This window comes from Poecile atricapillus, chromosome 10, assembly GCF_030490865.1.
Source record: "Poecile atricapillus isolate bPoeAtr1 chromosome 10, bPoeAtr1.hap1, whole genome shotgun sequence".
Classification (NCBI taxonomy): Eukaryota; Metazoa; Chordata; class Aves; order Passeriformes; family Paridae; genus Poecile; species Poecile atricapillus.
Genome location: NC_081258.1, coordinates 5,818,432 through 5,845,486, shown reverse-complemented (window position 1 = coordinate 5,845,486; position 27,055 = coordinate 5,818,432). Strand labels below are relative to the sequence as shown.

Here is a 27,055-nt window from a genome sequence, read left to right as displayed (position 1 = left end):
CTTTAATTTCAGCATAAACTTACGTCCCATTAGGAAAAACACAAAAGCCAAGAAGGACAAAAGTAAGTGACTTAACTGCTTTCCTAAATGGGATTCTATATTACATTCTTTTTCATTTTCCAGCAAAGAGTGCAAACTCTTCTGCACAGAATAACACAAACCAGACAAGGGCCATTTAAGACTCTACTTGAAATTCAAATGTGACTTCACTAAACCTTTCCTTAGCCTATACAGGACTTTGTCACAGACCTGATGCTTCTTTCAGGATCAAAAATCACTCTGGGCACTACCAGGCTGTGACAGGGATGAAAGTAACAATGGCAGTGCTCACAGTTAAAGTCTGTGAACTTCTCTGTTCAGACTGCGTGCCTTTTTGCTGTGTTATTTCTCATCTAGCTTCCTTCTGGTTTATGCCTAACTTACCTGAGCTCCATTTACTGCTATTGCCAAGTCCCTCAAGTATCTTTGGAGCAAGCTGAGGATGGAACATGAAACTAGATGCTATCAAACATGAAAAAGGCCATTGCTACTCGATGACTGCAGGTGGATATTGTCTGTACATCTGCTTACAAACATGTTTGTTTATTTAGCTGTCATGGCAACTGCTTCATCTAAACTACTACAGCATGTAAGTTGTCATTGGCACCTGATGGCTCTGCACAAACCATTAAACTTTACACATAGAAAAGTCAAACTCTGTTTAGTCCACTTAGAGCTACTGTTAAATAATGTCATTTTAAGGGGAGGAGGGGGAAGACTTACCTGTTCACCATGTCACCAGACATTGTGATCCACGTAATCAGTGTCATACACCGCACACCAGACCAAGAGTCTTCTCTCTGTGAGTCTACCACAATCCCCAGTGTTATCTGGGCCAAAGTATCAGAAAGGTAACGATTTTGCCATCAGAGGGTCACCCATGCTCATTGAAAGGGTGACATTGGCTTTGTGATAGGGGTTTAGAGTGTTAGCTATCCAAGTGCAGTGGCAAGGGACGTGGTGGAACTTCAAGTTGTAGTTAAGGCTGGCTATAAGAGCTCCAGGTGCTTCAGAGAGGTGGACAGAATCCAGCTCTCTGTCCTGAAAAGCTTCATCTGAGAGAAGAGGAAGACTGCACAGGATCTCGTGAAATTTGTGTCATGCCTGGGTAGAGAGCTCAGCATTCACAGATTTCTTCACGTAAGACTTTTTTTTTTTTCCTGCTTTATTAATAAATGAGGTGTGCCAATGCACACCTTGCATGAACTTGAGGTTCTTCTCACTCATCAGGTTCTTCAATTAATTCATTGAGTCCTTCAGAGTAAGGGAAATTCCACGTGATGGCATGTCAAAGCATTCACAGGCTTAGCAACAGAAAACTTCTTCATAAAGAGCTTCCCAGTTTCAGAAAGAATTTCAGGACTGAACTTCTCAGGGTTTGTCTTCTGAAGAATATATGAGAGAATATATAAGAATATATGAGAGAATATATAAGTATATATGAGAGAATATACAAGTATATGTGAGAGAATATATAAGAATAATGAGGGCTATCATGAAAATGCCATTTGGAAAACACCAAGTTCACCAGTTCAGTTGCCCCTCTTGCCATTTACACAGCAAGTGAAGAAGAGTTCACTGGTGCCTGACCCTTCACTGACTGAATATTCTGCTCACTTGGTAGGTATAAACACTTAAATATAAATAGCTCTCTCATTCACAAATGAGAACACACCACAAGCTCTCCAAATTCAGCAAGTGGCCCAGAAATCTTATCATCTGATTATGGCAGTATGTATCTGAGAGCTGAAAGCATGGAGGATGAGCTGGCCATAAGCAAAGGCTACTTGGAGAGGAAGCCCAGCTGCTACTCCTCCAATTTCCCAAGTGGGAATAACCCTCCCACCTCTTCCACCAGACCCAGCAAGCTGCTGGGGGAGCCCCTCAGCTGAAGAGGCCCTGGGAGATGTTGGACACTAGCCTGCTTTTCAGCCAAGACAATCAATAACTCCATCAATGACAGACTCAGTTACCAGGGTGGATGGCAGATGATTCATCCCTCTTCCTTTTTTCTTTCTTCAGGTTTCTTTTCTTCCTCTTTCCTGAAGGAAAAAATGATCCATAAATAGAAGACTAGGAACATTGCCAATCCCATTTAAGCTGGGAAGTCCCACTTCCCCAACACTGGTCTCTCCCAGAAACAATGGATGCTGCTGCTCCTGTCTGAATTCTCATGTTTGTTCTCACTTATCTTCCTCCTCACAGGGGACCATGTCATCCCCTGCAATGTCACGCAGATCCAACCTTGCCAAAAGCCCTGCTAGCCTCTCTTACAGCTTTGCCAAGCTTTTCTGCCTAGCCATCATCTTTCTGGGCCTCCAACAATGTGCTGGCAAGATCTGCAGGATGGTTCCTGAGAGAAAGCCTAAATAGGCTCAACTGCTCAAAACTCAGGAAGCAACCAGAGAGGCCAAAGTGTTGGTCTGGCAGCCTTGAAACTTCCAGACTTGGTGGAGATGGGTGTGAGCTGCCCAATGCGCTATGGTAGGGGGAAAACCCGGGGGATCTTTCTGGAAGATGACAGGTAGTGCTCACCTTTCGAACTTTTCCGGGGTAGGTCCTTGGTGATTCCAGACAAGGTCCCCTCTCCTTTTAGGAAGATTTCTGCTGGTTCCAGATAAGCCACCTGGACCTGGAAAGTCTTGCAGAAGACTCCCTGCTTTCCTGGCAGGTAATAGACTTTCAGCACTTGCTTTTCGCCAGGTGCAATGGAACCCTGCAGAGACGGGAGAGGAGGAAGGGACTGCATCAAAGATGTGATGTGGGATGGCTCAGGGGACAGACAGGCTGAGAAGACAGGTTCTCATCTAGAAGAAAACATCAGACCACATCCCTTTCTACATTCCTTGTGCCCAAAAGCTTGTGCCTCCAACTCTGGGGTGCAGTGTGTCCTCCCGAGGTCTCTCCAGGCTGCAGCCCCAGCACAACTGACTGCACGGCCCATGCAGAGCTGTGTCCGCAGGTGCTCGCAGCAGGAGGACACCAGCCTGTCACCCCTTGCACGAGACACACGTGAAACCATGGGAAACCATTTGGCTTCCCCTTCCCATTCCAACAGGGCCAAGGACAGGAATACTGCTAAAGCTCCAAGACATCCAGGCAGGACTGAGAAGCTAGCATGGTGGGATGCTGCAAACTCTTCTTGCTCTTTCAGCCCCGCTCCTCCCTGCTCCCCTCACTGCCCCACAAAGCTCCTGCAGAGAAGCAAAGCTGGAGGAGCGAGGGACCAGCACAGGGACTGTGCCATTTCTGGCAAAGGAGCTTCAAGCCCAAGCAAGGAATATGTAAATGCTGCTTAATGCTGGCAGCAGGGAGACAGGGACAAGGAATAAAGTGACCCTCAGAAGAGGCAGCAGCACCCAACTCCAGTATCAGCACAGCCAGAGAGCTCAGCACTCGTGCCTCTGGCCAGTGGTACCTGCCAGCCAAGGCCATGGGGGAGTCTATTAGGCGAGCACTTGCTTGACCTCTCTGTCCCCAGCACCAATTGCTTACAGCCCTGACTCTCAGGGCTGGGTTTGGGGTTTCCCCCCCGCTCTTTTACCCTCTTTTTTCCTTTAACCCTTTCCTGGGCCACCTGACACAGGGCTAGAGCCAATGTACTACTCACAGTAGTGGGCATGACCACGGGCACACCAGGCAGAGGGTTTGCTGCAGTGCCAGTGCTGGAGTTTGGCACCACGTAAGTGAACTCAATGACCCCGGTGTTGCGCAGGGTGACCTCTGCTTGGAGGACTTTGGTAAACACCTGGACAGAGGACAGAGGAGTGGGATGTTACAGATACAGGTCTGATGCTGGCAATCTCCTTCCTCTTTCATAGGGTTGAAAACAAACAGCCACAATGCAACCACACAACTACTGAGAGGTGGTAAAACCTCTCTGTCAGGGCCAGTAATAATGGAGCCAGGGGACACAGGTCCTCTACACTCTGAGGGGTCACCAACAGCCAGGAGAAACACAGGAAGTGGCACCGAGGTGTGTGAGATGAAGCCAAAAGGTTGATAAGTGAAAGAATAAAAGCCATTGGTTCTATGTGCTGTTGTTTGGGTTTGTTCAGGTTGGTTTGCTGGGTGTTGCTGTGAGCTGACAGAGGGGCAGGGTTGAAGACCTGACTGAAAAGGAAATAGGATGAGAGGGGAGGGGGCAGCAAAGTTGGCAGTCAGAGAGAATGTAAGTTCCTGAGTACCCATCCAAAGGGAAAGGGGACAGGGACCGCCCCGGCCGGCTATAAAGGGTATAAAAGAAGCTGCTCTGGTGATGGGGGTGTCTGTGCTCAGCTCCTGAGGAGGGAGATGCACAGCCCACTCAGATGAATCGTTATTAGTGAACACTTTTCTAAAAGTCAGTGCATTTCTAAGAGAGGCATTCCAGAAGAAAAGGCACCTGCATGCAAATATTGGCAAGAAACATACAGGTGACAAGAGAGACACACAGGACAGCACAGACAGGGCCAGCAGCTGGAAATATCTGTGGGCTTTTAACTATAAAGAAGTAAAGTGGGGATTATTCTGGGACATTCTCTTCAGCTACTGAAGTGACTGAAAGCCCAGCTTCCTCCCTGGATTATTTTGTGGCTCAAGCAAGAGCATTAGACAAGAGCATCTCCCTGCAGCTCAAGCTTTAGGAGCAGATCTGTGGAGGGACATCTCAGGGACATGTCCCTCTGGACATCTTCAGTGGGACCCTTGTCTTCCCCAGGAGGCAGTGTTAGGTGCCCTGAAGGGGCTGGTGTGGTGTCCCTCGGCCAGGAAGGAAGGGAGGGGTGGAGATGGCCATTTTAAACCAGCTTGGATGCTGGACATAGCTCTCAAAGGTTGTCTTGCAAGCCTCAGAGCCAGCAAAGCAGCTGAGAAGGGCAGAGAGCCTGGGATCGAGGTAGGCAGGAACCCAGTGGCCACGATTCCAAGACAAGGAGCTGTGCCAGGAGAAGCCTGTGGTACCTGCAGCCCCCAGTCAATCTCCTCCACGTCCAGTTGGTAGCTGGGGCACGAAGCCTGCCCGGTCAGCACCACCTCGTAGGTGGGGCCTCCCTCCACGTGGCACAGAGCCCTGACACGGGCAACGATGTTGGCGTAGCCAAAGAAGGAGAAGGTGACCAGGTGGCTCTGTCCCGGCTGCAGCTCACCCCACAGTGGCCGGACATCAAAAACCTGGAGGGAGACAAGGAGAGATCGAGGTGCTGAGTGTGGAAACAGATGCAGAAGAGCAGCTGTGTCTTGGAGTAATGCAGAGTCATAGCTGGAGGGGCCTATTCCCCAAGCCAGAATCACCCTAATCTCGTCCTAGGTCCGTTCCACTGGTCCAGTGGAGGGACCATGAGTAAAATCTTCTCCCATAATCACTTATCCATGAGTATACACTGCATTAAATTAAACTGGAATGTCTCCTGGCAGCAAGAAATTCTCTCTGCTGTGAATTTGTCTTTGGAAACACTTCTCACTGCCTACAGAAAAGCACCTCAGACTTGCAGGTGGGAACCCTTGGAACTTGGGCAAGGCTCATCTGACTTCTGAGGCTTTTCCCTCTCTCTCTGATCTATGTGCTGTTCTCTCAAGCTGCTATGGCCAAAGTTCCTACAAAAATTTCCTGTCAGCCACCTGATGAGGTAAATGAGAGCAATGCCCCACAGGTGCTGCACAGGGAGCATCTTGGGGCAGCCCTACAAAACATCCCACACGGCCTCTCCAGTGACCAGTTGCTTCAGCAGAGCTTTGGGATGGGTGTAGACGGATGTGAGGCTCCTCTGTGGGCAATGCTGAGGGCCACCAGTGGGACTGGGGGGCTACAGAACAGCTTTCCATATTGGAAACATGGAAGTGAGACAAATTCCCACTTACCTCCTGCATTCCCAAGTTGAGGCGCTTCATCTCTGAGAACTGGCTCAACCCTCTCCTCCTCCTCACTTGCCTCTGAGGCTCCACAGCAGTGGATGGCAGCTCCTGGAAAACAAGCACCATGGGCTGCAGTGAGCAGCGGGCTGCTCTGAGCAAGATCACTCTGCTGCAGGCTCCACCACCTCATCACAGCAGGAGCAGCTGAGAAAGGACCTGGGCACAGATCAGGTGTGAAAATGTCCAGGCCATTGGTCGAGTGTGGGTCCAATCCCACCCACAGATGAGAGCTGGGCTCCCTCTGCACTTCTTACATCAAACTTGCACGAGGGAACTGGGTGCCCCCAGCAGTCAGGCAGGGAGGGTTAGAACTACAAAGTCTCTAAAGGTCCCTTCCAAGCCAAACCATTTCAGGATTCTTGGACAGCCACTTGAATTTCCCTAGTTTATTTGTGCATGCATGGCAACAACCAGGAAAGAAAGATGATTTTATGCTTCTGTCTGAAAACATTCCACCACACTATTCATTGCATCTATAGGGCTTTGTTTCTCCTGATTCAGAAAAACTGCAGAATTAAAACAACTGGTATTTGTGTGTGAGCAGGAACAACCCCTCTCCTTAATGCCAACACTGGGGCTTTGAGAAACTCTTCTGCTCCCTTACATCTGTTTTTTTTAATTACCCCATGAGCAGTCTCTCTTCCCCATGATGCAGAACAAGGGGCCACTTCCCACTCCAAAGCACTAATGTTCACCAGGCAAGTTGGCAGATCAAAGGCCTTTCCCCTTGTTTGGAGGAAGAGACAGTGACTTTGCAAAGTCTTGCTTTATTAAAGACAGCTCTGAGCTGTCACTGCAACACCAGCTTTCGGGTGAAGGCAGAGATGTGAGTGCTCTGGCTGGGTTGGGAAAGCGGTACATGAAGATCAGGACTCTTCATGGCTTGACACACAAAAGAAGATGGAAGCCTTCTTATCATTGTGTAGATTAAGACCACATTTTACATTGTAAAGAAAATACGCCAAAAAAATCCCAAACTCAGCATAGGAGTAGTGTAATATATAATAGTAGTATAATAATAGTAAAATAATTAATCTAATATATAATAATACTATAATAATAGTAGTATAAGTAGTATAACATATATATAGCAGGATCTGAGTGGGCTTCTCCAAGCAAAACTTCCCTATATCTCCCTCCACAAACACCCCATGTCCAACTGCCACTCTCAGGGCACAGGGCAGAAGGGCAGCAAAAAGGGAGGTTGCATGGGCATGACTTTTTGGTGGCAAGCTGAGGAGGCAACGCAAGTTACAGGTGCACAAGAAAATCTACCTCTGCTTTCAGAGGGTCCTCTGCATCTGCTGGCTCCTGTGCAGGATCCTCCTGGGCAGGATCCTCCTGTGCAGGATCCTCCTGGGCAGGAGCCTCCTGGGCACGATCCTCCTGTGCAGGATCCTCCTGTGCTGGATCCTCGGGAGCAGGAGCCTCCTGATCAGAATTCTCATGAGCAGAATCCTCCTGGTCAGAACTCTCATGAGCAGAATCTACCTCAGAAGAATCCTCCTCAGCAGAATCCTCCTGGGCAGAGTATTCCTGGGCAGAATCCTCCTGGGCAGAATCTTCCCAGGCAGAATCCAGTGTTGATTCCGGGGTTTCAGTTGGCTCCTCCACACTTTTAATCTTGGAGTATCTCCTTTGAAACACTCCCTCCTTCTTTGATGACTGGGGTTTGAATTCAGGTGGTGAAGGGAGGAACCTGGAAAATAACATAACTACGATCATGGACCTGTAGTGGGAGAGAGAGAGATGCCTGCAAGAGCAGCTCCTCACTGGGAGTCTGGTGTGGTGAGCTCAGTAACAGCCACTCCCAAGCCAGGCTGGAGCAGGTCCATGCTCAGAGCAGCTCTGGGATGATGCACATACCTTATGGTGTTCACCTGGCTGTCTGTCAGGAATGACCAGTGGTACTGGACAGGAATTGGGCTGCAGTTGCTCATCTCCATACACAACTCTTGTTCCGTGTCATTAATGATGCAGCCAAAGTCCACAGCCTCGGCCTGGAGATGGAGGTTGGGGAAGTAGACTTCTCCCCGAACAGTGATGTGTTCCTCACGAGGATGCCCCACAAAGCGCAGCCTGAGAACCTTCTCTGCCACCCAGCTCTTCAAATCCTTCTTATAAGCTGGGTTAAACTGGATGCAGAGATGAAGTTCCTCTCCTACATCCAGTGTCATGGGCTGCAAAGAGATGAAAAGCATTAAGCACCTTTGTGATCATGTCCCAAGGTCTGACAGCAGGAAACAGTAAATGTTCAAAGTGTGACCCCAGCGTGGGCTTCTCAGTCCACCCTCATTTCTTTACAGGGAGGATCTGTCTGCAGGCATCATGCTCTGGTCCGAGATTCTCTTGGGCTCATGTTTCTGTGCTCAACAGCAATCCAAGGCTGCTGGAGAACTGGGATGCTTTCCAGGAGACACCTCTACTGCATGGCTTGCCCCAGTCTTCTTTCCTGCTCCCCTCTCCTCATGTTTTAGAGCCAGCATGGTTGTTACTAATTCAGATAAGACTTGGATTCCTTCAGCAGCTCTGCTGATGCAGCTCAGGCCAATCTACTGCTGACACTACAGAATAAACTTCTCAGCTCGAGGACCTCCCAGCAGAAGTGCACCACCACATCCCTCCTCTTCACACCCCACTGAACAAGCCCACAGCTTGTTCAAGCTCACCTTGGAATCCGCAGGAAGGGGCTGCTGGTCCCTGTTGCAGATTAGGAATGGCTGCTTCAAGTCCAGCACAATGCTTAATGGCAGCGAACAGGTGTTTCTTAAAGACAAAGGCTTGTACTGGGGCATGAGGATGTCACTGGGTTTCTACAGAAACAGGAGACAAGGGAAAACAACCTCAAGTGGCCATAGACCTTCTTTCCCTTCAGATGCATTTCACAATTTTCAACCCCAGAAGTGCAAATATCTCCATTTACTTCCAGGCAATTGAAGAGTTACACCTTTAAATGCCAGGATGCAATCCGGACACTTACCTTTTCCACACGGAATGTTATTGCTTTGGTCGACATTTGCACAGAAGGGCAAATGAACTTGCAGGTGACATCCACTTGCATGATCTGCTTCTTTGCTTTTGTTTTCCCCACCACAGCATGGCACAGCAGCCGCTCCTTCACCTCCTGCATGAGAGATTCACTTGTCACCCAGTGCGTGCTGGCAGGCCAAACACCCACCCATGGGCCCTATTCCTGTCACTTATTAATAACAACTGTAATTAGGCTCTGCTCTCCTCAATAGCCCGTTTTTCTTTCTGTGCTGCTGTCTATTTATTCTAAATATCTGTGCCCAGGGGTCCTGGAGCCAGGGAAGCCATGCCAGACTTAGCTGGCAGCTTCTCTGCAGAGTTTCATTTCCCCTGGAAAGAAAGGTCCAGCCAGGAGAACACCCCAAAACTCTGCTAAAATCTCTTCTTCTGAGTTGCTCTCCAAGGGTGCTGCAAAACCTGGCTGTGTCTGGGACACCAGGGCTGGCTGAGAGACTGGGGCAAGCAGTAATAGAAAAGTTGACACAAGGCAATTTGTCAATTCTAATGATCCTTGGGAACAGTTTCCCGCCTGGATGGACATCGCACTGATCATTAGAGCTGGCACACTGTGTTTTCCCCCTCCAGGACTCAAGGCTGGACTAGCCCTCTGCCCACGTTTGTCTTCAGAGGAAAAGCAATGCTGCTCCCAGACAACTGGGCCATTCACAGGGCTTTTGTTTTACTCCCTGCTTCCCTGAGAAGAAACACATGACCATAGCTTAATGTACTTCCTGCCTAGGCTTCTAGTCTAAGTGCAACTTCTTCTCTTGGTTTCCTTTCTGCCTCAGCACATGACAGCGCTAACCCATTTGCCCGAAGGAGCAACACTTCCTTCAGCCTGCATTTTGGGATCAGCAAGTTGGGTTTATGGGAGCTACAGAAACACAAAAGAGCCTTAGCAACTGATGGTGGCCAGCAAGGAAAGCAGCCAGCCTTACAATACTTTCTTGAAGTCACTTGCTCCCTGTCCCAGGCAGATGTCAGGCAGCTGCAGAAGAAGCCGCAGTGGAGGGGATCACATAGGGAAGGCTCAGCCCTTGGCAGGGGCCTCACCTGGACAGTGCTGGAGCAGCCTTCCAGCACCATCTCCACAGTCTGGCCTGGCCTCAGGTCCGTCATCAGCGGCCGCAGCTTAAACACGGGGCTGCCAGGTCTGGGGGTCTGGGAAGCGTCTTTACTCCTGCTGCCCTTGAGGGCAGGGGGACGAGTATTCTGCCGAAAGGCGTGGAACCCTTCTGTGCTCCAGTACAGCTGATGCGTTTGTCTCCCTTTGTTGGTCATTTTGAATTTGTAACAGCAGGGAGTGAAGCTAGAAGAGAAGCAGAGATAGAAAATGTCATGGGAGCTGCTATTTGCCCGTGATCACTCAGCCTCAGCTTCACCCTGATGGCACTCCCTGACTGTACCCTCTTGCAATAAAACCTCTGCCCAAAAGGCTGCCCAGGCTCAAAGCTTCAGCCCTGCCAGCTCTTTCAGCTTTTCCATCTCTGAGGCTTTCCAGGATATCCAGTGACTCTCAGGTGATATATTTCTAAAGGAATTCCTGTGGCATCAGGGAAACAGAGCTGGGACCTTGAGTATTGAAGAAGATCTAGCCTGAAGGACTTTGGAAGAACTGTTCTTCCAAAGAAGGAGAAGTCAGAGTCTCCTACCTGAAGTGGGACTTCAAGTCGAGGGCAGGAACCAGAGGCTTGTCGGTGACAATTGTGGTGCCAATGCCCACAGCCTGGACAGAGATGGTGGTCGTAAGGCTGTTCTCAATGAACACCGTCACGCTATCCTGGAATTTCTTTGTGTCATTCAGGTTTGCTATGACAGCAACAAGCAGCTCACTATTAGGGGCCACCACCCCTTTATTGGGTTCAACCCTCCAGCAGGAGCGTTTCCCAGCCTGTAAGACAAACCAAACACGAACTTAGGATAGAAACCATGGACCCTGCTCTGCCCTGAGATGCAGGAAACAGGAGGGCTAAGGAGATGAGTTAAAAACCATAAGTGTTTAATTTCCCTAAATGTAAGCTATGGTGTCTGGCAGCAGCAAGTCTCCAAGAGCTTATACAACCTGTATTTAAGCTTCCTTTAACAGACCCACATCATCAGCCTCGTTTTGCTCAACCCAGAGGAAGCTCCCCCTCAGGAGAAGGGTATTCCCCCTCCTGCTCTCTTTGCAGTGCTTGCCATGGGAAGCTCTTTACCCTCTCCTGGCTTCCTGACAGTGGAGCTGCATCTGCACAAAGGCTCAAGAGCAGAGGAAGCCAGGACTGCTCAAATCCCAGCCCAGCAGCCACACAGCTGGAGGACACTGCTGAGAGCCTGAAGAATAACTCTGCAAAGCCAGCTGAGCAAAACCCCAAAGTCTCCTTTTCCCATGGGTCCATCAGTGCTTCAGCCATGGGTCAGGGCTGGCTTTAACCAGCTCCAGAAGTTGAACCCACCCAATATACAGAAGATACAGAAAAAAAATATAGAGATAGAGATAGAGATAGAGATAGAGATATAAAGAAGATATAGAAGATATAGAAATACAAAAAGATATCCAGAAATCTCTTTTCTATGCTGTTTTCAAGCCTCTCACAGATGTCCCCTCCAGCAGGGAGCACATCCCACTCAGCCCCAAGCCAGCACATAATAAAAACAAGTCAAGGTCTACTCCAAACCAGCACTCTTCCCTGGAAAACAGCCCCACTTACCATCTCTGCCCGGAAGATTGCAGGAATGGCACTCTGATTGGAGAGATGGAGAGTTTTGACACTGTCTTGTACGACAGGGATAGTGCCAAAGTTTATCTGCCTGGGATAGACATAGACAACCGGTCCCTGGCCAACGCACTCTAAATGGATTACCTGTTCCAGGAGGAAGGGAGGAAAGATCAAAAAAAAGACTCAACAAGGAGAGTTTTAAAAACTTAGCCAGCTCTTAGAGCATTCCTAGACTGGGGATAACTTGTCAGTGATGTTGACTGAAACAGAAAGCCTGGAGTGAGCGTGGGGTCTGCAGCGACCACACCTGAAAGCCACAAGCTCCCATTATCAGGGGACAAAGAACTGCTGCTTGCCATGCTTGCTTCTTCACACCTCCTCCACACTGCTATTTCCTCTGCCCCCTGCCTGCTTCATTCACTGCTCCATCTTGCCCCAAACCACCTTCCCAACTTCTGCTGCTGCACAGCCATCCTTGAACACTAACTTCTTTAACATTCACAAAGCCACACTGGTGAAGCCAGCACAAGTCAGAAGCAAAAGCAGGCTCCTCAGAGTAAACAAGAGGAGAGTTAGCTGCCTTCAACTTGTGCTTATGTGTATTCTTCGTATATACGAGTAAGAGGCATTAATTAGTAATTGCATCATTCAAGGCTTATAAAAACACACAAAGCCTTCATCTGCAGTATTCTTAAAAGGGACAAGAAAGCCCTGTTCACCAGCGTTACAGGCAATGCCACCCACAGGAACAAGAATAAAAGCAGATGGCAACTTTGTCCTTGGTGTTATTGCTACATACACACACCCACATCCTGCAGCACTGCTGGCTTTGCTGGGGTGCTGATGGCACAAATCAGACTATTTAGGGATGAAGAGCATCCTTGTCTGGCAGACAGGGCCTATAGTTTGTAGTCACTCTTGCTCTTATGACATATGCTTCTTTTAGGGCTCTTTTAGAATCTTCTTTAGAATCTTCCTTAGAATCTTCAGAATCCTCTTTTAGGAGGCTTTAATTCAGGAATTGCTTGTCTCATCCATTTGCAAACTTGGTGGAAAAAACAAGCAAAGTCTGTGCTCCAGATGCAAGTTGTGCAGACATTCAGATATTTTTGGCTGGCCTTTTGTTGAGGAGATGTGATGGATGGTTCTCAGGTCTGAGGGCTTTCAGAGAAGCCTCAATCCAGCTCTGCACAAAACATTCCTTCAGCATGGTCTTGTACACAGTGCTTGCTTTAGCAGGATTCAGGGGTGTCCCTGTGTGATCCTGAGCAGTTGTAATGAAGCAGCACTTGTGTCCATCTGATAACACGGCAGAGTGTGAAGGACTGGTGTGTGTTTCAGACCGGGCTTGTTATCCCACCTCCCAGACTTGTTACTATATGCTGGGTCAGGCACTGAGATTGCCACCTATGAGGCTCCCACCTTTCCTCTTTTCTAGGCATAAGCTGCTGCTTGTGCCACCAATCCCTGCTGCCCTTGTCCACACCAGCCATAGATGACAAGTTCCTGGAAGAAGCCCTGCACACTTTACACCCCAGTGGCACGAGTTGCTCAAGGCACACATCTCCCCTTGCTCTCACCAGTGGGGATCTTTCTCTCCCAAACACGGCCAGCTCAGCAGGGATGTCGCACTTTCCCAGCACCTGGGCCTCGAGTGTGATTGGGATCTCCACCGAGCTGTGAGCCTTGATAATCCCAGATGGCTCAGAGCTGGAGTACCATGCAGCAGCTTTCTCCTTGTTTTCCTAGATGGGGCAGAATCAAAAGCAACTTCAGAACCGAGGAAACTTTAAACTCCTTTACATCCACTACAGGAGCAACTCACACACACTTGTAAAAATTCTCAGGAGAAAGCAAAAAGGCAAAAAACAAGATGCAAGGTGGACGTGCTGAGCACCCCCAGGGCGTCCAAAAGTTGCTGCATCCACACACACCCACTTCTGTGCTGACAGCCTCCTTGCATCAAATTTTCATTGCCCTCTAAGCTCTCCCATTTGAAAGCAAGGCAAAGACAAGAATAGAAACACCTTCCTCACGACCTTAAACTGCTTCCTAAAGTGTGTATTCAGATTCCTCTTCTTAGAAAGGCTTTAGGTTTGAATAGAAACCAGCAAGGTCTTGCCCAAACCCTTTTATTCCCTAATAACCCCCTCAGTAACAGCTGAGGGGAGGAGGTGCATGCAAGGCCAAACCTGAGGGAGAATACAGTAGCAGCCAGGAAAGTCACTGTCGTTCACAAGGGTCAGCTTCTCCTCGTAGGGCACCGTTAGACAGCAGTGGTCGAACTTCACAACAGGGTCGAGCACTCTCAGTGGAGGAACGATGCATCTGGGCAAAGAAATGACCCCAAGGGCATTAGTGATACTGGCAGCATTGAGAACTTCTGTCAATAGTCCTACAAGGACTTCAGAGCTGTCTTAGCAGTTTTGCTTCTTCTTTGCCCAAGGACACTTGCAAGGACCCCCGTTACCATCCCAGCCTCCATGAGCTCTGGGGGAGCCTTTCAAACGAGGACCAGTGCCCACCAAGGCTCAAGGAACACAAGACTCCAGGGTATCAGTGAAAATGTCTCACTTCTTCTCTATGGCACTGTTGTCCTGCCTGAGAACTGAGTCATCTCTTCCAGCAGAGGAGGCCACAAGGCCTACAGAGTGGGTGATCAACTTCTTCCAGTTCCTGCAGCTCCCTCAGTTCTTTAGCCCACAGATCTCAACACTGACAGTCCCCACTGGCACTTCCTTGACAAAACTTCAGCCCAAGCACTGACTGCATGGCTCTGCCTGGGAGAGGGAACAGCACCAGGGAACTGCATCCCTCTTGTCACTAAACTGATGCCCACAGCAGCACGGCAGGATGGGATTCTGCTGCAGCAAGAACGACTTCTGCCCTCAACTCTGATAGCATTACTCAAAAGAGCCAGAGGGAGGCAGTGAAACGTGAGCTCACCTGCCACATCAAAGACTGTGTTCCCCCTTGTAAGGTCTTTTGCCCACCCCACTCCTGCCATCAGCCTCTTCCCCACTACACGTGCACTGTTGAAGCGAACCAGACCCAGATCTCAGCGGGCTGCTCTCTGTGTCCCAAACCAATGCTGGAGGGTGGTCACAACCCAGCACAAGCTCTGCACTTGTAGGAAGGAGGACAGGCAAGCCTTGGCAAATTTCTTCCACCTCAAGCACCAAACCCCAGGCCCACAATTAATGTTATTCCTGGTCCCTTTAGAAAAAGGCCTAGAGCCAGGCCTGGCTGTGAGCAGGGGAGCATCTCACCATGGGCTGCTTTCCTAGCACTGTCCTCATGTCTAGATAGGCAGATCCAGCTCATTTATCTGCACTTCTCCTTTGGAGCTGCAGCCAGGCAGCGTGCTGGTGCTGGATGCACGAGGAAAGACAAGCAGCTGCAAGGAAAGCCTTGGTACCTGGCTGTGAGGGGCAGTGCAAACACCTTCTGGCCAACACCTTCCACGTCCATCACCATCTCCAGCTTGTACTCTCTGGCCGTGTTGGAACACAGAGTGACCTGGTAGAAGAGAAAAGAAGTGCAGCAAGTATTTACTGACTCCCAGAACCTCAACACCCATGTATGGTGTCCCCCAATCCTTCTTCCATGGTACAATGAGACAAGATTTTGCCTTAATTCTTCTGCTGGTACATACGTAGAGCACGGTCTTTGGGAGTAACAAAAGCCTACTGGCAATACCAGATTGGTTGAAGGCACTAATTTTTCCCCTGACTGCAATGACATAGATGCAGAAGAAGTCTTTTGTCTTGAACAGAACGAGTCCAGCTTGACAGCAGGAAGCTGAGGGCAAAGTGTGGCCCAGCAGGTGCTGGGCAGTTCATGACTGCAGAGTATTTTCTGTCCCCACTGAAGATCCCTGCAGTCAATACAACTCATCTGCTCCCCAGGAGAGGAGAAACGAGATCAGGAAGAAAACTGCTTTTGACAATGCTATCTCTCTCTTTAACAGCAGCCTTCTGTTTTCATCCTTCCTCTGAACACTTTCAGTCAAAGAAATCACTCTCAAAAACACAAGAATGGCTCCAGTACTTGACCATCTGGTACCTGATTTCAGCTTGTGATTTTGGGAACAAAACAGTGCTCCTTCAGGAACATCCCGAGTTACCCAGCTGACAGAGGCCTCAGGCCAGTGCAGATCTCTCACTCACACCGTGCTCAAAGCTGGCATCAGAGCTAAAGCCCTCCCACACCCCAGTGAAGCTTCAGCTCCACTGGCTTGACTCTCCCCATACCTTGATATCCATGGATCCCAGGGCACGGACGGTCCCTCTGCAGGGACGTATGTTAAATTCCCTTGGCTTCATAAGACAATCGGATTCCTTCCCCCAAGACGGGCTAGCGGGATTGAGACTAGAGGCGTTGATGCTGGGCTCTCCAAAACCGTCCCCAGGAATGTGGAGGTGGAAGGTCATGGGTACCAGGGAGGTGTTGAACAGGCAACACTGCAAGGTGCGAGGAAAACCTAAGAAAACGACATAAAGATCCATTTAGACATCAACATCTCATGATTCCAGGTTTGGATACCCTGGTAGGATAATTGTGCTTGCATTTTACCTCATTTTACCTTATCCGAACTACAGCTCATTGCAGTGAATATATGGCTTTGTTACTGTGCATTGTTGGTCATTATATTTGATTCAATTACATTCTTTATTGTTAAGTTGTACCCCCTCTCCTATGTTAATAGTTTAGTCCCAATTGTTCCCGCCTACCCTGGTTGCCAATCCACCCTGATACAGGCCCCTTGTTCCCGAATGTTCCCTGTTTCCCCGCCCATTAAGTTGTCAGTCCTCCCTTGTGCCACTCCCCTGCCTGGACTGCTCCCTTTGGAATTCCCCTATTCCTCCAGGCCCTATTGGCCCATGTGCCCCTCTCTCCTCCCCTTGTGTTCCCCACTGGTTTATGTATTATGTAACCCCGCCTTGTGCTCCTCCCCTAAGTCTTCCCTATTGGGTTATTATGTGTGCACTCCCCTTGCTCGTCTCCCGTGTACAAGTTGCTGTAGCCCGTATCTTTTATCTTTTGTCCCTGGAACCTTCAAGAGAATAAATCCTTTCTGGAAGGCACATGGAAGACCTCTCCCTTGTCCTTGCTTCTGCCCTCGAGGCTGGACAGCCTGTGCCATGGAGCATAAGCCCGAAGCTGCCCTGCTTTCCAGGGACAGCCGGCTCTGGGCTCGGTGCCGGGAGCTGGCTGGGGAAAATCCGGCACAGTGTCATGGATTGGCTGGCCAGCTGTGTGTGGAGGAGACATCTCCCACAGCCTGCTTCCCAAGAGTCATTTGAACACAGATGGGGAGGCAAAAGCAGCTGCAGACACAGCTCAGGGCTTCTCCATGCCCATCAACAGTGATCACTGCAGGCTCCAGCAGTGGCTCCAGCAGGGAGGCAAGAGAGGCACAAAAAGGACAAACGGCACAAAACAGGCACGAGAGAGGCACAAACAGGATGTCACAATCCCAAATGCCACCAGGGTGACCAGGTGCAGACAACAGTCAGCAGCACAGTTGAAAGAAACAAAACAGCTGCCCCCAGCTGAAGAAGCCTTAGGAATGAAATCAGATGAAGCAGGATGCATCTGCTATTGCAGAACCAGATTCCTGCTTGGTGCCTTTTTTTATTGTGCCACTTATTCAAAAGGAAACAAGAAGTGGCCAAACAGCAATGCTGACTTTCTATTCCCTGGGTCCTGTTTGGTCTCACGATGGCAAAAGGCTACCCGAGGCACCAGCAGCCCTGCAATTAACACCCTGAAGAGGCTGTGGTGGAGGAGCAGGAGTGATGAATGCTCTTATGTTCAAGTGCTCCATTTCAGCTGCACACAAAGCTCTCACTCTCTGGTGCCAGCCCAGGGCACACTCACCAAAGGAGACATCACCGAAGTGGAGGGCGGGCACATCAAAATGGAAAGTCGGTGGTATGACACAGCCCCTGCGAGGACAAAGGCAGAGAGGCGGTGGCTTTGTTAAAAGCAATTGCACAGAATGTCCTTAGGGAGGGGGTGGATACAAGCTGCTGTCAGAGCCACCCCGGGTTTCAAACCAACCCAGCACCCTGTGCTCAGCACAGCACCCACGTGGAAAGGAGGCAGCCAAAGCAAAGTGGTCACCAGCTGACAGACTGTCTGCAACAGGCCTTCAGGCTGCTGTGGTCCAGAGAAGTGAGTTCTGCTTCTCCTGTCGTCACTTTTCTTCTTTGTTTCCCACCTCTACCCTTTGCTGAGTGAGGGTTTTACCCTTTGCATCCCTTTGGGATGATGCCCATGTCCTTGGCACATTCCTGCTGCACAGTTCCCTGTCTCCCAGCTCTTTCCTGGCTGTGGAAAGGAGGGACCGGAGCACTCTCTGTACAGGAGTTGGGAGCACAGCTTGTCCCCCACAGCATGGCCATGACAGGTGAGGTGAGGCTGCTGCTGCCCATTTGGGATGGATTATGAGCAGAAGTTTTTAAAAACACTGCTGATGGTGCAGAATCACCCAGGCTGGCCCATCTCCAAAGCCCTGGGAGCCTTGCTGGGTGTTCAGGTGGGACAGCCCAGAGCAGCTACTGCCCAAAGCTGATCCATCCCACTGCCTGCCACAGCCTAAGCAGGAGACATCCCTGCAGGGAGGAGTCTCTCCAGCTCCCGGGTACCCACACAGGCCAGCAGGCACCCCCACACTAAAGGGGCGCCAGAACCAGAGCCAAGATTAAGACCTCAGGTAACACCTTTTTTCTCTGCTCCACCACTTAATGAGGTAGATGGGAGATATTACCCAGAAACAGCTACAGATGTGCCCAGCAAGCTCCCAAAGCCCTCCTCACCTGATAGTCAAGGTTGCAGGCTTAGGGGCTTTAGTCACACGGAAGCTGAATTCTTCCTCAAAGACCCCCAGGATGGTGGTACAGAAGGAGATCCGGATGACCTGGAGCGCATTTGGTGCCACGATGCCCTCCTGGGGCTGGAAGGTGAAGCAGGAGCCCATGGCTGTGCTTGGAGGGGTGAGGCTGAAGGGAGCCTCAATAGGCCCACTGTTAAACAGGGCTGCCTGCAGCAGCAGGAAAGCAAAACAGAAATACATGAGGAATCTGCCTCTCTCCCAGAAGTCAGAGTTACTTTTGAACTAAACAATTAACACCTGTAAAAGGCAGAAGATGCCCTGTGCTGTTGCATGGCAGAAGCCAAAAATTACAACTTGGAAATACAACGTTGTATGGCTTTGAGTTTTGCATGCAAAGCAGTCATAATTTCACTGCAACACAAGCCTCTGAACATGCAGCTTTTTGAGCCAGTGTTGCTTTCATGTGTCAAGTGGTTTTGCAGGAAGCCTGCCAGCTGATCTCCAAGGAAGGCTGCCCAAAAGAAGGGATTGGGGTTTCATGAACAACAGACACACCTTTCTGAGCCCATCAAAAAGATCCAGCTTCCAAGAAAGACCCCAAATTTGACTAAAGCATCACAATGGCCCAAGTTGCTAGGAATTCCACAGGTCCACAAGGCTCACTGCTGCCCCAGGAGCCACCAGGAACCCTCCCACACCTGCTGCTCACCTCAAAGCGGTTGTTTCCGCTGACAAAAATCTCCCCAATGTCCACTTCCTTATAGTAGAAGTCGAGCTGGGGCCCGAGTCCTTCCCCAGTGAGGACCAGGGGCAGCCTCTTCTCACAGCCTGGGGAGAGATTTCTATTTCAGTACAGCAATTCCTTCCACTGTCCTGCCTTCTCCAGGCTGCCTTAGTGCTAGTCCCTGACTCTGAGCTGCATGGGACCAGCTCCTGACGTCCCAGGCAAAGATATGGATCCTTCTGTTCCCTCAGGAGATACGGTACATCCACAGAGACCATCCTTTCCTCTTTACCCCTATGTTGGTAGTGGAACTTCAGGAAGTGCCAGAAATGTTGCCCTTCCTCCTTCTGGGTGCACTTCAGAGAGTGCTTCTCAAAAGGGAGGAGGAGCTCACTAAATACAGGCAGCATTCTCAACAGCTGAGAGGGAAAAATTCCAGAGAGAGGAGATCCCCTGGAAGCTGCAGGGACTGGGGATGTACCAGCACTGCCCTGCTGACCACGGACCCTTGCCAGCAGTTCCGCAGGAGCCCAGTGATCTGGGGGAGTGTTTGCACCTCACCTTCGCTGCAGTGACAGGCAGGGGAAGGAGCTGTACCTGAGATATCACAGTAAACTGTTTGTTTATAGACCCGGGCCTCCTGGGGCTTAAAGAACACGCTGATTTCAGCTGAACTGTTCGGCCCGATCTCGCCCTCCTAAAGCAGAAGGAGACAGCAAAACATTTATCTTCAAACATCGCATTTCTTGTTTTCAAACACAGTCCTGTAAGCTGTTATTTAGAGTGTCAGTGACAAGCAAGGAGTGAGTAGCACTCATCAATAACACTAATGACAAGAGTTTGGAAGCTTTAGTCAGGCTTCTGCTGCCTGCCAGGAGCCCACAGGGCAGAAATGCTTTTCCCAACCAGCTCTCTGAGCTCACCAGAATCACTGTGACTTGTCTGTTGGCACACAAAGCCAGCTGAGGCAGGAATCAGTCAAGTGACCTTATTCAGGGATGAGGGGGAGGAGGAGGAAGAGAAGCAGGAGGGGAGGTTCTCAGCCATCACTCACCTTTGGCTCAAGAGAGAAAATGTCATCCTGGAACAGCATGGCATCTCCTCTCACCTTTGCCTTCTCACTCCAGATGCTGCGAATGAGAAGGGCAAAGTGTTCTCTGCGAGTTGTCTCCACTCCATACTCCTTCAGCAGAACTGACAACTTGTCCTTTTCCTGCTCACAGAGCCTGCGATACTGCCTGCAGCCACAGGAGAGACAAACCCAGCAGGTTGTTTAATAAGCCACAGATTTGCAGGGAGAAGTGGAAGTGCAGGAGCAGCTCCTCCGCAAAGGGCTGTCCCTGAGCTGCGGGGTCCCAAATGGATCAGGGGGTCACTTGTTGTTCACTGCACACTCTACACTTGCAAGCTCAGGAGAGGTTTCCAAAGCCAGCAGCCCTCAGGAGAACCCCCTGGCTCAAAGGCTCTGCCACAGCTGAGGGAGAATGCACCAGCCACCTCAGGTGGCTTTTCCTGACACACAACTGCTTGCAGGAGACAGGTACAGATGGGATGGTTTACTTACGCTAAGCCATTCAAAAGCACCAAGATCTCCTGGAGCCGTGCGTTAGCTTTACCCTTGGGCAAGATACATCACTGAAATGGATCTTTCAAACCTACCTCAGCTTCAGCTGCTCCTCCTCTCCCTCAGTATCAGCAGCCTTCAACTGGAAGCGGGCTGTGATATTACTGAGGTTGTGGATGAGCACAGTCGTTCGGTTGGACAGCGTGACAAAGGTCTTATCAAATGTCACAGTGCTCCTGTCCAGCCTGATGGGGACATCCACAGCTCTTCCATGAAGGCTTGTGTGGGTGGCTTCACCTGGAACAAAGTAAAGGGGAGTCTTTGCTCAACTCACTGGCTGATGGAAGCACAAGGAACAGAGCAAACCACGGGTGACAGAAGGAAATGTCACAGCTTTTAGCTGAACGGGCGGTTCCATGGATCAGCACATTTATCACAACCTGGGAGCTGCATGTGCACAGCATGAAGATGTCCCGGACAACCTGCCAGCATTTCACCCTCTAGAACAGACCCCTACCAAAGGCTCCCTCATTTCCAGAGCTTTCAAACCTTTATTATTCCCAACCAACTCCTGGGATTCATCTGGGCTCAGACTTTAGTACCAAGCCCACCACCATTCCTGTTGCAGGTGTTTCCCAGGTGAGATGCAAACAACAAATATCAGACACGCTCTCTAGAAATGACATTTATAGGGAGCTCAACAATGATCAAGATGACAAACTAGATGGCTACGAACGAGACAGCGACAAAATGAACACCATGAAAACTCTCACCTTTTCCTTCTTTAAACCCATGGCCACATCAGCCTTTTTGCTTAGAAAGGGCTCTGCTCTGAGGGATTCAGAGAGTGCCCTGTGCAGTGCCCAGCACTCACCTGTGTCGTAGTGCACCACCAGGGACGCGCAGTGCTCGCCAGTCTTCAGTGGGTGAAATTCCACTGTCACCTGCATGCTGTCACCAACGCCCAGAGCTCCCATGGCCGGAATGACAGAGAAAGGGCTGCAACACAGACATACCAGGACTCTTGGGGGAGGCTTGGGGATGTTATCTCTAGTGCAGTCCAGTTCACTTCTGCTCGCTTGTGCAAGCAAAGAGCAAAGCAACCACGGCAGCAGAAAACAGGACAGGATCAGAAACAGCTACTGACTCTAGTGTGAGGAGATCCAGCTGTCAGAGGATCCTGTGGGATAAAATGACCTCATCTCCCCCATACTCTGCATCCAGCTCTCTCCAATGAGGCTCAAGGTCATTCGCATCTTGCTTACTTTCATCAGCCATCAGCTCCCCTTATTGACAGAGCTGGGCAAAAGTTATGGCCATGAGGATACCAAGGACCAAGTACTCCAGACATAATTTAGAAACAGAGCTGACAAGTGAGCAAAGCTGCCAGTTTTGTGACCAAGGCTCTCAAAGCACCATTCACCTGCTCTTTTGGTAAATGCTGTGTGCAAGGAGCCTGCAATCCACTTCAAGTCCCATGGTATAGTTACCTGCTGTAGCCAAACGTTCTTCTGTTCACTGGTGCCTTAACTGCCATTTTAAAATTACTTGATTTTGGGAAAATTGATCTCATTAAAATCCGCCTCCCACCCCAAGGAAGACAGAAAAATGACTGCTAATTGAATTGCGTCATCTGTCTGCTAACACCTGTTGCAGGAAGAACCCCAAATACCATGTAATCTTAGCATATATTACTTTTTAGTGATGGTGTAACAGCTGAAGTCAAACAGCGTTAACTACTCTAATAAATCCAGTCTGTTAGGTTAAAGCAGCCATTACTCCATCTCTCTGCTGAAAATATCTGTACAGAGTCAGCAGATCACAAGCTCCAGCTTTCCCTCTGTCGCTGCACGCAGGCTCTATTTCATCTACTTCAATATTTAATTCCTGAAGTTCAGAAGCTCTTTAAATCCCTATCAAGCAGGATCCAACGTGCTCTGTAGCACTCAATAGAACAGCTGGCAAGCACATTGCTAAAGGATACCAGACGTTATTGGGTATTTATTTTAGTGGTGACAAAACAAGATCTGGAAATTCCAGAAAACAACTGTGCACAGATTCACAAGTTCCTGCCCCCATACTTGCACAGTCAAAAGCAGCAGCCTGGTTGAACAGCATCTGAGGAGCCTGCTTAAACAGCTTGGGCAGGCTTTGGTGGAAGCTCCTATCAGACCCTCCTGTTTCACAGCAGAAAAGTCAATTTGCCTTTTGACCTCTGTTTTGCCAGGGAAAAAAATCAAAGCCACTCAGGTGAGACAGCAGGTCTGTGGCTGCATTCCTGACCTCAGCTCCTCCAGCAAGACTGCTCAACTTGCCACCAGCCAACTGAACTGCTTTCCTTGCACATACGGTGTCCAAAATGCATTAGCCTCTCCAGTTCAGCCAACAGGAGAAACAGTGATTGTCTTCTGACACCGACAGGAACAGCACAGGCTGTCCACAACACAGCTCACATGGGGCCTCTCATGACAGGACCACTGGGCAGCCACGTGCCTGTGGCCTCCCAGAGAATGGGGCTATTTGGCTGACAGTGGGGAGTAACCATTTCAGAAGCTGCTTGTGCTCAGGAGCGTGCAAGCCAGCTACTAACATGTTCCAGCACCCTCCAGGAAATCTGGGACAGAGGAAGCTCAAAGGTTGCATTGTGCTTAAAACATGAGATGTAACAGCAACCCCCACACGTCCTGCCCATTTCCAACCAGGGCTGCAGGGCAGCAGCTCTGATGCTTCAGGTTCCTTTTGTTGCTCTTTCCCAACTCTGTTATCACCCAAAGGTGTTTTGCACAAGGACAGATGAGCTGCCTCACCTCTGGGTGCTCAGCTGGTAATGAGCTGCTCGGTTACCGACATTGCGAACCAGCAGAACCTTCTGAGCGCTGCACTTGACTGGCTGCTCTGAGAAGTCCAGCTGGTCAGGGAAGCCCAGGATGGCTCGGGCACCAATGGCCCGAATTGGCACAATGAACTCTTCCCTTTCAGTAATGCAGGTGACCTGGTGGAAATAATCCTGCAGGAAGAGAAACTGTCTCAGCACAGGACGTTTATCCCCATCCTCAGCATGGGCAAAAACTATCTCCCAGTTCTGGATCCAGTGCAACTCCACTGAAAGCATCCTCCACAGTCCTCAAAACCCAGGCCAGATGCCCTGAATCCAGCCTTGCAGGTTGACTTTCCACTGAAGACACCAATCTCTTGGGACCTCCAGACTCACCTTGTTCTGCTCAGGGGTGAAGAGGATGCGGACGGTCATGGAGAGGCCCGGTGGCACCTTGCGGCAGGCATCATTGGGGCCCACCAGCTGGAAATAAGGTGAGCTCTCCAAGGTGACCTTCAGCACATGAGGAACCTGCAGCAAAGACATGGAATGATGCTTTTGCCACTTGGGGAGACAGGTGGACATGCCCTGGGGCCATCCTTAACCACCCTTCTCCACTGTCCTCTTCCCGCACAGTGCTCAACCTCCGCGTCCCAGCACTTGCCTTGTCCATGTTCCTCAGAACCAGAGGCACTTCACAGACCTCACCAGGGGTGTAGTTCTGGAACACCACCTCTGGTGGGCAAGGCTGAAATGAGCTCTGCTCTGGGTCAGCTGCCAAGAACTGCAAGGAGAGGCAAGAGAGAGCAGGGAGAGGTTCAGCTGCTGGGAGGAAGATTCTGCACTGCTGCCCAGTGAAGAACAGACTCTGTGTGAGTACATCTGCCCAGCTCACACTGGGCAAACAGCGGCTCTTCCACCTCTGCCCTGGGCTGATCAAAGCCTCCAGGACAACACTGAGCAGGCTCAAGCCAAGCTGCTCTTTTGGTACCCTCCTCAAATATCACACCAAACAGCACGGGCAGGGAAAGGCTACCTTCTGATGGGAGGTCTCATGCTTGTCTTCAGGCTGGACAATCTGAGGCAGACTCAGCTTCTTAGCTATGGCCAGCCTCTGCTTGGTGGTGAGAGACATCTCCTTCTGGAAGGCAGAGGGAGTCAGCTGAAAGGCAAAAAGCCAGCAAGAGCCTCAGAAGTGCCCTTGTTCATAGAGGCTCTTCTTGTTCACCTGCTACTGGTGAATACTTTGTGATCACAGCCACTAGGACAGTGAGGTGCACAGGAATGAGTCCAAGTTTTAGTTCTCTCCATTAATTAGCATTTGCTTTCTCTGCCTGGGCTCCCACAGCCCTCCACAGAAGAAAACAGAGGGATCTCCTTGACAGAGCCTCAACAGCAGGGCATCTTCAGTCAAGTGAGCTCCAGACAGCCAAGGGACCTTTGTGGCCCTGACTCCAGTACTGTCTGCAGGGCTGGATCTGTGCCCCACGCAGGAGATGAGAGAGAACAGCTGCTCTGGAACCTCTGCTGCTGGCACCAGCCGTGTCTCTCCAGGCTTTGGGCAGAGTTGGAGCTTCCCCCCCGCCCACATGCCCAGGTGCCCAAGGGCACACGTTGGCCAGAGCAGCACAGGTGAGTGTCCAGCCTGACAGAAGGAATTGCTGTGACAAAGGGCAGGGAGAGAAGCGCCTGCTCAGGGCTCCAGCTGGACATTGGTTTCACTTGGCCCCAGTGGCACAGCCAGGCAAGACGCTGGAGTGTCCCTGGAGCAACACACGGTGTTCCCAAGTGCACCAGGACAGCCCCCAGCAACAGGAGCACGGCACAGAGAGCTGGGGAGGGCTCTGCAGCCTCACAGTGCTGCTGGACAACAGGAGGGGCAGGGAGAGGAGGGACACCAGGGGCGTTTCCAGCCTTAACACAGCCCCAGAGGGTACTTACATTAGCAGGCTTCAGTTTTTCCCTCAAAAAAAGAGGAGGTGCCGGTGTGTCTTTTCGGCGTCCAGAAGCCATTTTGAAGAGACGATGTCACAGATGTTCAACAATGCCTCAACAAAACTGGAAGGAGCAAGAACAGAACTCTGAAAATCCACAACCCAATTTATGGCAGACTCAATGGATATACTGGTGCTGAAGATTTTTTTTATCATTTGAAAGTAGCTACGTGCTTGTGTGGCATAAGTAGCTAGCATTGTTAAGCCTCTAGTTGGATTTTTTTTGAACTTTATGGCTATGTTGTGCACTTCAAAGACAGATCATACTAAAACCTGGAGCTAAAAATCTGAACATTAATAATAGCTAGAACAGACAAAGCTGTAGCTTAAATATTACTTCAAAATAGCTAGAGTGGACCTTCTCTTCTTTGGGCTAAACAACCCCTGCTTTCTCAGCTGCAACTCACAGAACTTGTGAGAGACTGAAATGTTATAGTGTATTGCTTAAATCTTGTTTAAAGGACGTTTTGCCCATTGTGACAAAACTGTATAAAGATATTACTCATCCACTCAGCTGTACCTGCCCCTGAACTGCTGCACCAGCAGTCTGGCACTATCACACCCTGTATTTCTCTCTGGCATTCTCTTTCAGAGCACAGATGTGACAAAGCCACAGAGTACCACTTTAGTCAATCTTTACCTTCAAACGAAATTCAGGATATCCTCGCAGAGACCAATGCTCTGCCAATTGAAAACTCGCAATTCTCTGTGAAAATTCTCTCGGCGAATCGCCCAGAGCAGCCTCGTGCCCGCGCCCAGGCTGCGAACACCCAGCCAGGAGCGCGTTCTGCACGGACAGAGCCTGGAGCAGCAGCGCCACAGCCGCGCTGGCCGCGTTCGCGGTTACCCCGCAACCACGGGCCCGATCGCCGGGGCCGGGCAGGGGATTGAACCGGGCCGGGGATGGAACCGAGCCGGGGATTGAACCGGGCCGGGCAGGGGATTGAACCGCGCCGGGCCGGGCCGGGGATTGAAACGAGCCGGGCCGCGCCGGTGGTGCCGGGCGCGCCTCGGTCCCCGCTCGTTCCCCCTCGGTCCCCGCTCGTTCCCCCTCGGTCCCCACTCGTTCCCCCTCGTTCCCCATCGGTCCCCGCTCGTTCCCCCTCGTTCCCCGCTCGTTCCCCCTCGTTCCCCCTCGGTCCCCGCTCGTTCCCCCTCGTTCCCCCTCGGTCCCCGCTCGTTCCCCCTCGTTCCCCCTCGGTCCCCGCTCGTTCCCCCTCGTTCCCCGCTCGTTCCCCCTCGTTCCCCCTCGGTCCCCGCTCGTTCCCCGCTCGTTCCCCCTCGGTCCCCGCTCGTTCCCCCTCGGTCCCCGCTCGTTCCCCCTCGGTCCCCCTCGGTCCCCATCGGAGCCGGAACAATCCGCTGCGGGGCCCGGAACGCGCCGGGCCGGCGGCACCGCTCGGAATCGCCGGAGCCCCGCACCCGGCTCCTGCTGCTCCTTCCAAGGGGAAAAAAGC

General features: G+C 50.6%; 1 protein-coding gene across 1 annotated transcript; it reads right to left on the bottom strand.

Moving 5' to 3' along the window:
- Positions 1-1,054: 1,054 nt before the first annotated feature.
- Positions 1,055-26,682, bottom strand: LOC131582760 (hydrocephalus-inducing protein homolog). The gene is made up of 29 exons (XM_058846228.1): positions 26,239-26,682; positions 24,641-24,766; positions 24,269-24,388; positions 24,001-24,135; positions 23,597-23,796; positions 21,664-21,788; positions 20,885-21,086; positions 20,280-20,463; positions 19,823-19,922; positions 19,211-19,329; positions 18,485-18,708; positions 17,544-17,611; positions 15,914-16,143; positions 15,079-15,179; positions 13,853-13,988; positions 13,241-13,405; positions 11,652-11,804; positions 10,614-10,852; positions 10,015-10,270; positions 8,912-9,055; positions 8,601-8,744; positions 7,798-8,111; positions 7,207-7,630; positions 5,878-5,979; positions 4,981-5,190; positions 3,650-3,787; positions 2,575-2,755; positions 2,013-2,081; positions 1,055-1,424 (listed from the first exon to the last, which is right to left on the bottom strand). Exons 1-29 carry the CDS (start codon positions 26,680-26,682, stop codon positions 1,411-1,413), a joined length of 5,067 nt encoding a protein of 1,688 aa, XP_058702211.1. The 3' UTR covers positions 1,055-1,410.
- Between the last annotated feature and the right edge of the window lie 373 nt (positions 26,683-27,055).

Excerpts from the sequence above, each read along its gene's own strand:
- LOC131582760 (XM_058846228.1), bottom strand. The coding sequence starts at position 26,682 with ATGGGGAACGAGGGGGAACGAGTGGGGACCGAGGGGGAACGAGCGGGG. Across the intron at positions 20,464-20,884 it reads GAGGAGCAGCTGAAGCTGAG|GCAGTATCGCAGGCTCTGTG; the intron begins GTAGGTTTGAAA and ends CTGTGGCTGCAG. Across the intron at positions 19,330-19,822 it reads AGTTTACTGTGATATCTCAG|GCTGTGAGAAGAGGCTGCCC; the intron begins GTACAGCTCCTT and ends ATCTCTCCCCAG.